Source organism: Nycticebus coucang, chromosome 12, assembly GCF_027406575.1.
Source record: "Nycticebus coucang isolate mNycCou1 chromosome 12, mNycCou1.pri, whole genome shotgun sequence".
NCBI lineage: Eukaryota > Metazoa > Chordata > Mammalia > Primates > Lorisidae > Nycticebus > Nycticebus coucang.
The window spans coordinates 43,196,244-43,208,545 of record NC_069791.1 but is presented as its reverse complement, the minus strand read 5'-3'; the positions used below and the strand labels follow the sequence as shown (position 1 = coordinate 43,208,545).

The 12,302-nt window shown below is 36.1% G+C and overlaps 1 protein-coding gene across 1 annotated transcript in view; it reads right to left on the bottom strand.

Annotated features, from left to right (window-relative positions):
* The window catches only part of SLC15A5 (solute carrier family 15 member 5), an 87,163-nt gene that overhangs the window by 30,385 nt on the left and 44,476 nt on the right, over nucleotides 1-12,302 (bottom strand). Inside the window, exons 6-7 of the mRNA XM_053557552.1 lie at nucleotides 11,301-11,489; nucleotides 923-1,054 (exon numbers count right to left, since the gene is read on the bottom strand). Coding sequence (XP_053413527.1) covers nucleotides 923-1,054; nucleotides 11,301-11,489 — 321 coding nt within the window. The remainder of the gene's footprint in view (nucleotides 1-922; nucleotides 1,055-11,300; nucleotides 11,490-12,302) is intronic.

The following is a 12,302-nucleotide window of genomic DNA, read 5'->3' as shown; positions in this document are numbered from 1 at the left end:
ACACTTTCTTTACATTGTCTTATCAATAACAACTATAAGTGTTATTGACAATAGAGAAAAATAAGAAAGGAAGTCTGTGATATTTTCTGTAAAATCAGCAAAAGGAAATTAAAATAAAATTCCAGGTATATAGACAATTTAGAATAAACAATGGAAAAAAATCTGTGGATTTAAAATATAGCCAGTGACATTTCACTGGGACAGCTAATCATTATTGTTATCTAGTCTGATTTTTTCACCAACACTTTAAACTCTTTAACGCATTAAAGAGTTAATACTTTAATATTTGCATCTGAAGTTTTTAGATTTTTTTCCTCCTGACTAAAAGCTCCACCAGGAAAAATTTTCAAGTTCTTTTGTTCTTAAACTCATAATTTTTCTTTGGTTGCATAGATGAGATTCGTGGTGAATCACGAGGGGGAAAGATCCTCCAGGTACCCTACCCTCCTGTATTTACACAGGTCTTACCTTTTCTGAGTACTGTCTATGCCACCTATGAGGCATTGCTACCTATGGCTTCCCTGGAAGACCTGATAAGAATATAATGACCAGTTTGCTCTCAAATACTCTAAAGAAAGACAGTGGACAGAATCTTATGAGACATGGCATTCTGTAATTACCTCCTGTCAAAAGAAGAAAACTATTTCTAGAAATTAATGAATACAGCAAGGGTCTATTTCCTATCTTACTTTATCTTAATTGCAAAAATGGATCAATTAAAAAAAAGACTACTGGTGGCACCTGTAGCTCAAAGGAGTAGGGCGCTGGACCCATATACTGGAGGTGGTGGGTTCAAACGCAGCCTAGCCAAAAACTGCAAAAAAAAAGACTACACTGAAAAAGGCCCTCTCTTAAAGTTTGGTCTCCCAGTTCCCTAGGCATCAAATCAATGTGGATAAACATACCATAAACCTATTTTTACCTTCTGAGATGAGATATACCAGTTCCACCAGCAGGGCCCCTGTGAAACATCCCAATCCATTGAACAATGTCAAAGAATTCACAAAAGTTCCTCGGATGGTGCTTGGAACAAATCTGTATGATATTATAGAAACTGAGAGAAAAAAAGAGAAGGTCAGAATTTACAACATTTTCCCTAAAAAACTTTCATAGATACTATTCAAATTATGTTGATCATATATCAAAGAAAATTTACTGACACGGTCAAAATTTGGATTGGACTTCGTTAACTTTAGTATTGTATGATACATTAGGATACAATTTACAGATGCTTTCAAGACATAAAATATGGTAAAATATACCCTGATGCAGATACAAGGAGAATTTGATTACTTGGTGGTTGAGTGTCCTAATATATTCAGCTAAATTTCACTTTAATTTGAACATTTCTGATGAATTTTGGATTGAGGTGAGGCCTGTACTAGATCATATCATGTTAATCTATCAATTCTGATTCTGTGTAAAACATTAGGTTTGTTATGGAAAACTTAGATTTATTATACAAATTTTCATAAAAGTTAAGAGCTTGGGCTCCGGAATCAGACAAGATTATGCTAAAATCCCATGTTAGCCCTTCCCTTTCCTATCTCTGGGCTTTTAGGTAAGTTACACTTTCAAAGCCTCCATGTCCTTGTTTATAAAATGGGGATAATATTACTGCTCCCTTGCAGAGGTGCTGGGGCACTTACCTGCTATAATATATGAAAAGTGCTTACTGCAGTGCTGACTTTTAGGTCTTGAATAGAGGTTAGTTATTTTTAACACTATTAATCTTACCGTATTAAAGAGCTCCATTTGCGTAAGGCACCATACAAAGCTCTTTATATATATTATTCCCTGTCCAGAGAGGGAAGCTAAAGAGAAAGACAAGAGCTGAAGCAGTGGGTCTACAATCTTTTCTTCCCAAGTGAATGTTGGGGTATTAGTAATGATAGTGGCAAAAGCCATAAGGAAAACTTTTTTTAATTTCAATTAATAATTTTTTTTGAAATTTGAAATAGGTGAATATAGGTGTATGTGATTTTGTATATGGCATGTTAACATAATTATATTAAGATATACATGGAAATCTTAGAGATACATGTTAAAATATTTGATATTTTTTGTGATATCTGGGATTTGCTTCAAAATTATACAGCAAGGAGGAAGAAGGTATGTAGACAAGGGCAGAGATAAAACAAATGTGACCTTGAGTTGACGACTGGGGAAGCTGGAAGCTGGATCCACAGGAATTTGTTATACTAACCTCTGTATTGTATATGTGTGGCAAAAAATTGTAAGGAAATGCATTGAATGGCATTAACAATCTTAGCTTTGGGTGGTTATATCATTGCATTTATAATTTTCAACTTTCTAGTGCTTTTCGAAATCTTTCTACAATAAGATCATAAATACATACAAAAGCTCATTTTATAAAGGAGCGTGATAACGCAGTACAGACGTACAGTTACAGTGTCATTTAACAACATGGATAAGTCATGAGAAATGCATCTTGAGAGGATTTTCCCATTGTATGCACATCATATAGTGTACATTTGTAATCTGAGATGGTTTAGCTACTACATAGCTGGGCTGTATTGTAGAACCTATTGCTCCTAGATTACAAATCTGTAAGCATGTTACTCTACTGAATACTGCAGACAACTGCAATGCAGGGGTATTTGTGTATCTGAATGTAGCTAAATATCAAAAAGGTGCAGTAACAGCATGGCATGAAAATCTTGTGAGAGCGCTATCATACGATGTGATCCTTCATTGAGGGAAATGTCTTTGTGTGGCATGTAACCATATAGTAAACACTAAATTTTTAGTTTCCTTCTTCTGTAAGAAGAAAGTGATCTTACCATCTCCTCCTTTTCCTCCTGGGACTATTTCACTCCTGGCTTTCTTGTACTTTACCCCAGTAAAAGCACTGCATTTGCTCAGCACTTTTACATGAACTTACTAACACGTAATGTATATGTGTGAATGTTCCTTCCTGCATTGATCTAATACTTCTGTTTTACTTTCTGTGTATCTTTCCCATATTTTTATTTATTCGTTCAATAAACACTTCAAAAGTCCTTGTTTGTGCTCCAGGAAATGTACTGAGCAGTGCTAGGGCAGGGAGATGGGAGGAGGTGTTGGTTTGTCTTTCCTGGACTTTCAACTCTTGAAGGGCAGAGAGCACAAATATATACGTTACAAAGGCAGCATTAAATAGGCATTTAATACTGGTTGGAGATGAAGGTAATCATGTTGATAAGTAAAATATTTGTGGCAAGGCACCAATCACCAGAGGGAGCCCACGGGCCAAGTCTTTGAGTTGTTCCAGGAAAGTCCAAATAAGAATAAGATTACAAAATACATTCTATTATGTGCATACAGTGGAAAAATCTTTATTCAGTGAGAGTAACCTTGACAAGGCTTTGATAAGATGTGATCCCCAGTTATGAAAACGATGTTGGGCCCAGCATGGTAGCTCGTGCCTGTAATCCCAGAACTCTGGGAGGCCAAGGGGGAAAGATTGCTTCAGGCTAGGGCTTCAAGACCAGCCTGGGAAATATAGTGAAACCCTGTCTCTACAAAAAAACATAAAAACTTAGCTGGGTATGGTGGTGCACACCTGTAGTCCCAGCCAGTTGGGAGGCTGAAGCAGAAGGATCCTTTCAGCCCAAGAGTTTGAGGCTTCAGTGAGCTATGATCACACCACCATACTCCAGCCTGAGCAACAGAGTGAGACCCTGTCTTAAATCAATCAGTCAATTAACAACAACGACAAAAAGATTTGGCTTATAAACTTTCCTTTGTATAAATACGAGGAGACAAACAATAGGCAGAGAGAATAAGTAGGCCTGTTTCTTTCATTAAGAAGCAGAATGTTCAAGCCCATTATTACTCTGCTAGTTAATTATTAATCCTATGCTTTTCTATTGCTAGAACTTCTAGTATGGTATATAATTCATGAACATATTTTGCCAGCGCTCTGCCCGCTGGGTAATCTCTCTTTGGTGTCATTTTAGTGGTTTTTGAAAGCCTCCAGTTCCCTTTTATAGGACTTAACTTTTCAAGTCCTAGAATCTCTTTTTTTCAGGCATCTACTGGTATGTTCTGATCTTTTTCAACTTTAGTGGTCATCAACATGATTTTTTTAGGTTCCAAGATACTTATTTTAGCCCATTATGTGGCATCAATATCATCAAAATATTTGTCACTATTCTAAAATTCCCATTTTACCACGAAGACACAATAAAAAATACTTAATGTGTACGTGAAAGCTGGTCTTTGTGCCAACAAGAGCTAAAAATGTGCCTCCAGGTAATAGCTGCTTAGCATTTGCAAAGATGCCACATCACAGCTTGTGTGGAATCTACAAACTATAGGGCCATAATCACCTTCCTAAGGCACCTGGTACTGGGGACTCATTGCTGGCAATTTTTCTTTTTTTTAATTCCGGTTGTTCTTAAACAGTGAAAATGTGTTTATTGTGTTCAGTAAGAAGTTATTTTGCACATGTGGAAAAGAACAATCATAGTCCCAAAATATGGAACTTTATCCTCTTCCACTTTTAGACCATTATTCCTCCCTTATGCCTAAAAAATCTTTAGCTTTGAGTCTCGTGTTATCCATCATCTATGACTTCTCTTTTGTACTGTTACCTGCCAACGTCTACGACTCAAAATTGGCGGCTCCTCTTTCATTGTTATGATCTCCAACACTACTCCTGCCTTACACCTTAATTCCTGGCAACTTCAACAACACACAGAGCATCCTCTAACCTTCCATCTTTCCAAATCTTGCTTTCCCAGTTCCTTGAGCTCCACTATCCTTGTTCTCTGCACTCCTCTCATGCCCATGGTTGTTTTCTATACCTTGTATTCCAAATCAGGGGTGGGCCACCAACTATGACCAGGTAACATCTTGCCTGCCACCTGTTTTCATAAAGTTTTATTGGAACACAGCCACACCAATTCATTCTATGTTCTTTGACTCTTTGTGCACCACAATGAATAATAGTAGCAGAGATTGGCCTGCAAAGCCTATTTACTATCTGACACCTTACAAAAAAATTTGCCAGTCCATGCTCTGTTAAGTTCAACTACTCCATAATTCTAATTTTGTCCACTGGCCTTTGAATACCACCCGCTATTTTCCCAACTTACTGTCTACGACTCAACCAAAAATGTATTATAAGTGTTACAATGATAGAAACATATTTTTTTACCTGATATATCTAAATCTCCCAGAGAAGTGTTGTTGTAGACACTCATACAGTGTTTTTGAATAAACAAACAAATTATGAGATGGCTGATGAATACACTGTTACAATGAAAACATAGTTTTAAAACTCTTCCAATTTTCCCCCCTAGCTTATCTCCTAATAAGCAATATGGTTTATTAGGGTAAAAAATGTCCGCTGATATTTGCAAAGTGATCAACTGTGGTTCCTTGGTTAATCCATCAATGTAGGACACTGTCAATAATTTGGATAATATATTTTTATTGCATTATATAGAAATGGCTATTGATTTCATTCATTCACTTATTTATTCAATCAAAATATACTTAAAGATAATTTACTCTGTACAGAAAGGAGGTGGAAATCTAGGGGTAAATAAGGAAGACAAAATCCTAACTTCAGGGAGAGAGGTGAAAGGCAGGCAATCCACACACAAATATAAATAAGGTAATTTCAGATTCTGACAAGTGATTTTTTAAAAAAAGAACAAGATAATGAAATGATCCTGTGATGGAATGATTAGGATAACCTCTATAAAGAGATGACCTTTGAAAAAACTCAATAATGAGAAAAAAACCAGTCGTTCAAAAAATAGAGGAAAAGAATTCCAGATAAAGAGATGAGCAAGTGCATAAACCTTGGGATAGAAATAAGGTTGGCTCTTTAGAAACAGAAAAATAACCAGTGAAGTGGGCAAGGGGCACAAGAGAACAGTGTGCAGAGGCCAAATCATGTGCAGTCTTATCAACCATGGTAAGGACCTTATATTATAAACCCCTACTGGGGAATTTTAAGAAGGGGAATAATAGGACTTATGTTTTGGAAAGAACATGATAGCTTTTTTGAAGAGAATGGACTCATGAGGCAGGAGAGGAAGCAGAGAGACAAGGCTGGAGCCTTTGGTAAAATTGGGGTTGGCAATGATGGTGGTGTAGACCAGGAGGATGACAGAGGATATGGGGAGACATGGACTGATTTAGGTTATTCCAGAGTGAAGACTAAGACAAGCTATTGGATTGGAGATGAATTATAGGAGGAGAGAGAAGGATATAGGATGACTCATGTGGAATAGCATTTTGTACATACTTCTAGTCTGTTTGAGTTGTTTGTTGAGAAAGAGCTAGGACATCTGTGCTTGAGTTCTGAGACAGGCATTGTAAATTCATGAGAAAGAAGATAATAACAACAACAATACACATTATAACTGCTAACTACTGAGTGCTGTCTGTGTATCAGGCACTTTCCCTTTTGTTTCTCATAAACAATTTCACTTAGTCATTCGAACAATTCTTCTCCATTTTAGAGATGATGAAAGGTCATGTAGCTAGTCAGGGGAAGAACTGGGTTTGAACTAAGATACCTCTGATTATAACCACAGATCTTAACCACTGTTATATACTGAGTTAAAGAAGAATAACACTTGATTTTACAGTTCAAAACATGAATTCACATTTTGGGTCATTTGATTTTCAAGGAGTAGTCTCTCATTCCCATTATTCATTTATTATTATTTTATAGTATTATAGGAGTACAAATGGTTTTGGTAACATGTATCAATTTTGTTGTGCTTGAGTCAGGATTATAAGAATGATTATTACCCAGACAGTGTTTATTATACCCATTAGGTAGGCTTATACCCATTCTCTCCTCCACCCTCACCCCCCGCTTGATTTCTGTTGAATTTTACTTCCCTCTGTGCTCATTGGTTAGCTCCAATTTAATAGCAAGTACAGGTAGTGTTTATTTTCCATTATTTAAATACTCAACTTAGGATAATGGTTTCCAGTTTCATTCAAATTGGTGCAAAAGGCCTTAACCATCCTTCTTCCTAGCTGCATAGTATTCCGTAGCATACATATACCACATTTTGTTAATCCACTCATGAATTGATGGGTTGATTCCTTATTTTTGCAATTGTAAATTGTGCTGTGGTAAACAGCACAATTCATGTTCAGGTGTGATAAAACTGATAAAACTTTGATAAAACTATTTCTTTACTTTTGGGTAGTGGGATTGCTGGATCAAATGGTAAGGTCTACTTCTAGTTCATTGAGGAATCTCCATACTATTTTCCATAGAGGTTGTCCTAATTTGCAGTCCTACCAACAGTGTATAAGTATTCCTTTGTCTCTGCATCCATGCCAGCATCTATTGTTTTTGGATGTTTTAATAAAAGCCATGCTAACTGGAGTAAGATGATATCTCATGATTTTAATTTGCATTTTCCTACAAATTAGTGATGCTGAGCATTTTTTTCATATGTTCATTCACCATTTGTCTATCTTCTTTTGAAAAGTTTCTTTTCATGTCTTCCATCTTTTTTACTGGGTTTTATTTTTTTTCTTGTTTATTTGCATGAATTCTTTATAGATTCTTTTTAGTAGCTTTTTATCAGATGTACAGTATGTAAAAATTTTCTCCCATTCTGTAGGTTGTCTGTTTGCTCTATTGATTATTTGTTTAGGTGTGCAGATGCTTTTTAAATTAATCAAGTCCTGTTTATTTATTTTTGTTGTAACTGTATTTGCCTTTGGGGGTCTTAGTTATGATATCTTCAGCTAGGCTGATATCTAGAAGAGTTTTTCCAACATATTCTTCCAGAATTCTTACAGTTACATCTCTTACCTTTAAATCTTTATCCATCTTAAATTAATATTTGTGAATGGTAAGAGAGATCAATCCTGTTTCATTCTTCTGCAGGTGGCTATCCAAGTTTCCTAGCACCATTTATAGAATAGGGTTTCTTTTCCCCAATGTATATTGTTGCCTGCTTTGTCAAAGATAAGTCGGCTGTATGTGGGTGGTGTTATATATGGATTCTCTGTTCTGTTCCATAGGTCTGTGTCTCTATTTTTGTGGCAACACTATGCTATTTTGGTTGTGACAGCCATCTAGTATAATTCGAAGTCTGGTAATGTGATGATGCCTCCATATTTGTTCTTTTTCCTTTGGCTATTGCTATTCAGGCTCTTTTCTGGTTTCAAATGAAGCATAGACTTATTTTTTCTAGTTCTGTGACATATAACTTTGGTATTTTGATGGGGATTTCACTGAATATGTAAATCACTTTGGGCAGTATGGACATGTTAACACTATCATTCTAGAGATCCATGAGCATGGTATGTCTTTCATCTATTTTTTTTTTTTTTTTATTGTTGGGGATTCATTGAGGGTACAATAAGCCAGGTTACATTGATTGCAATTGCTAGGCAAAGTCCCTGTTGCAATCATGTCTTGCCCCCACAAAGTGTGACACACACCAAGGTCTTTCATCTATTTTGTGCTGTCTGTGATTTCTTTCCTCAGTGCTTTGTAGTTTTCTTTGTAGACATCTTTCACCTTCTTGGTTAAGTGTATTCAGTATATTTCTAGATATTTTATTTTTTTTGTAGCTACTGTGAATGATATGGAGTCCTTAATTTCACTCTCAGCTTGACTGTTATTAGTGTATAGGAATGCTACTGATTTGTGTACATAGATTTTGTAATCTGATCTTTCGCTTAATTTATTTATTATAGGAGTCTCCCGGTGGAGTCTTTGAGATTTTCTAGATAAAAGATAATATCCTCACCAAAAAGTGATAGCTTGCCCTCTTCTTCCCAGGTTGGACACACTTTATTTCTTTTTCTTGCCTGGTGTTCTGGCTAAGACATTTCAGCATGATGTTGAACTGAAGTGGTGGCAATAGGCATCCTTATCTTATTCCAGTTCTTAGTAGAATGCTTTAAACATTTCTGAATTTGGATGGTGCCTGTGGCTCAGTGGGTAGGGCGCCAGCCCCATATACTAAGGGCAGCGGGTTAACACCCAGGCCCGGCCAAACTGCAACAAAAAAAATAGCCAGGCATTGTGGTAGGTGCCTGTAGTCCCAGCTACCAGGAGGCTAGGGCAAGAGAATTGCCTAGGAGCTGGAGGTTGCTGTGAGCTGTGTGATGCCCTGGCACTCTACTGAGGGCGATAAAGTGAGACTCTGTCTCTACAAAAAAAAAAAAAAATAATAATAATTCTGAATTCAGTATGCTGTTGGCTATGGGTTTTTCATACTTTTATTCTGTGCCTAATTTGTTGAGGGTTTTTATTATGAAAGGATGTTGAATTTTGTCAAATACTTTTTCTGCATTTATTGAGATGATCATATGGTAATTGTTTTTGCTTTTGTTTATGTAGTGAATCACATTTATTACCTTAATTCTGTGGCATAAGAAAGAATAACAATTATGTCCATTTTAAATATCAGAAAGGTGAAGCTTGGAGGTTCAATAAGTTCCCAAGTTCATGTAGGTAGTAAGTGGAGAGCTAGAAATCAAACCAAAGTCTTCCAGTCCTTTGCCAATGACTCCTACAGCAGATGAGTCAATTGACTGAATTAGACCTCAGTTTCCCAGTCAGCAAATCAGGGAGAGGTGGACTAAGTAATTTATATTACATGATCTACCTTCTTAACAGTCATTACTTGTAAGTACCTCTCCAGCTTCTGTTTGTTGAACCACTGTTGGTAAGGTGGCCAGGAATTTTCTCCCTGTATTCATTCATTACCTCACATCTATCCCAGAAAATTTGGCTGAACTACTTCTAAGAGTTTTTGAAAACAACACGAGGGAAAATCACAAACATTTGCATGGTGACATTTATTTACTCTTCTTTTGTATTCCTTACAGTGTTAAACAGTGGTGTCCCCATTATGGAATCTCATATGATAACTTATTCATGCAAAATATGTAGGATGAAATGATTTGAAATTATAATAAGAGAAGTCTGACACACATATATATGTCTTTACCCTAACAATTTTATTTTTGATTTTTTAATGAATAGCTTTGGTATGATTTATGTGTATAAATGTGTATGTATGAATGCATACTTATTAAATATATATGAGAAAGGAACCTGGAAATAACTTTGAAAATAATGGGATCATTGAAGATTTTTTTTTTTTTTTTTTTAGACAGTCTCACTATGACACCCTTAGCAGAGTGCTATGGTATTATAGTTCACTGTAACTTCCATTTTTTGGGCTTAAGCAATTCTCTTGCCTCAGCCTCCCAAGTTGCTGGGACTAAAGGCACCTGCCACAATGCCCAGCTATTTTTTTGTTGTAGATATTGTTGTTTTTAGCAGGCCCAGGCCAGGTTTGAATCCATCAGCCCCGGTTTATGTGGCCGGTGCCCTAATCAGTGACCACAGGCATCAAGTCCATTTACATAAAAGTTAAATGGGATCATTGTAGAATTTAGATAAAAGTTAAATATCACTTAGGATAATCACTCTAGATGTTGTGGGAAGATTGATAGAATGGACAGGTTGAAGGTAGGAAGTCATAAATATTATCAGCAAAGTGTAACAGGGGCTTGAGTTACAGACAGGGTTTCCACTATAGGAAAATATAAGGAGGGTAGAAACATAAGATATGAGAGATTGCACTGATTAATATAGGTACGTACACACACTACCAAATTGCAGGAAGTTACTGAAATATTATGATACATTTTTAAGTGGCTAGTTTAATTACTACTGGGACAATTTGGAAACCCTTGATATTTAATAAACTTAGTTTGAACATGTCTTATGAAGCATTAGTGATTACATTTAATCTAGCATAATTTAATTTAAAGACATTGAGTTATCTGGAAAATTGGTGCAAATTTTCATTCCATTTGCATGTTTATACGCTCTCGGAGTGCATTAAATGTCTCCTCTTTCTGGAGGAGTATATGCGTTAGTTTATCTTTGAGTGAGAGAGAGGGACACAGCGAGAGGAAAGGAAAGAGAAGAGATTTCATCTGAACTTGTTGGAGCTGTCTTTTGGGTTTAGCAGAGTTTTTTTCCTTTCTGTCATGTTACTGATCAAATGGTTATTGCCTTTAACCAGGTAAGTGAATCTTTTATTCCATTTATATCCAGGCAGAGTTAATAATTGTTCTGTATGTGTTAGTGGAATGAAGAGAAATGAAACATTTTTAAAAATGAGAGTGATAAAAAGGCCTGCTTGAATCATTGTGGGAAATCTCCAGGGTGACTAGATCACCTACTGCTTTAATTGTTCCCGTTGAGTTGATGTGTTCTGTCTACAGAACACACTTCATATGTTCTAACATTAGTTAAAAAAAAAATAGTTACTCACAGGCTGGGTTTACCAGAGTTTCAGCCACTCCAAGTAAAATGTACTGAAGAACCAGGTAGAAACAGGGCATGGAAGAAACAGTGAGAACTTTGCCTAAAAGAAGCTGCTCCACTGAAGGGAAGTGTTTTCTGTGTATTTCAAAGAAGCCAGCTACCATCACAGAAAATGCAGCAGAAAGATTTCCAGCAACTGAAGGAAAAGAAGGCAAAAGAAAAACAGTATTAAAAAAAGAGCTCGAAATTTGTGTAATAGTCATAGCTCTTTTTACATCTTGATACAAGGGGCTGTTTCCTCAATGTATTTTTGCCCTTGGGATGCCCAGACCCGTTACCTGTGTTGTATGGTCACCAAATACTTATGTTCTGGCTTCAGAAAGGGCTAAATTGACTCAGACCAGGCCTAATTTACTGGTAATGTAACCTCAAACCAGTAATTTAAGCTCATTTGCACTTTCCTCAGCTCTACAGTGGGCTTACTTTGTAGGGTGGTTGTAAGATTGAAATAGGACAAGTGGTATCCATGGGGAATTGGTTCCAGGATCCACTAAGGGCACCAATATATAGGATGCTCAAGTTCCTGACATAAACTGGAGGAGTATTTTCATGTGACCTATGCGCATCTTCCTGTATACTAATTATCTCTAATTTACCTGTAATCCCTAATCAGCATAAATGCTATGCAAACAATTATCATACTACATTATTTAGGGAATAAGGATAAGATGGAAAAAAAGTTTGTGCATGTTCAGTACAGACACAATGATTCCCCCCTTTTTTTTCCTGAATATTTTTGATATAAGGTTGGTTGAATCTGAAGGTTGCCAGTAGTATTTACTAGCAATTATTATTAAATACAAAAAAGTGGTTTTGAACTTTTATCCTCAGAAAAGATATATAATCTTAGATAACTTTTTTGTAGATATATAGGAATCAAAAGTGATTTGAGGGAGGTTTAAAATGAAATTGTTATCTCTTCATATAATTTTAATTATTATTTTTAAAA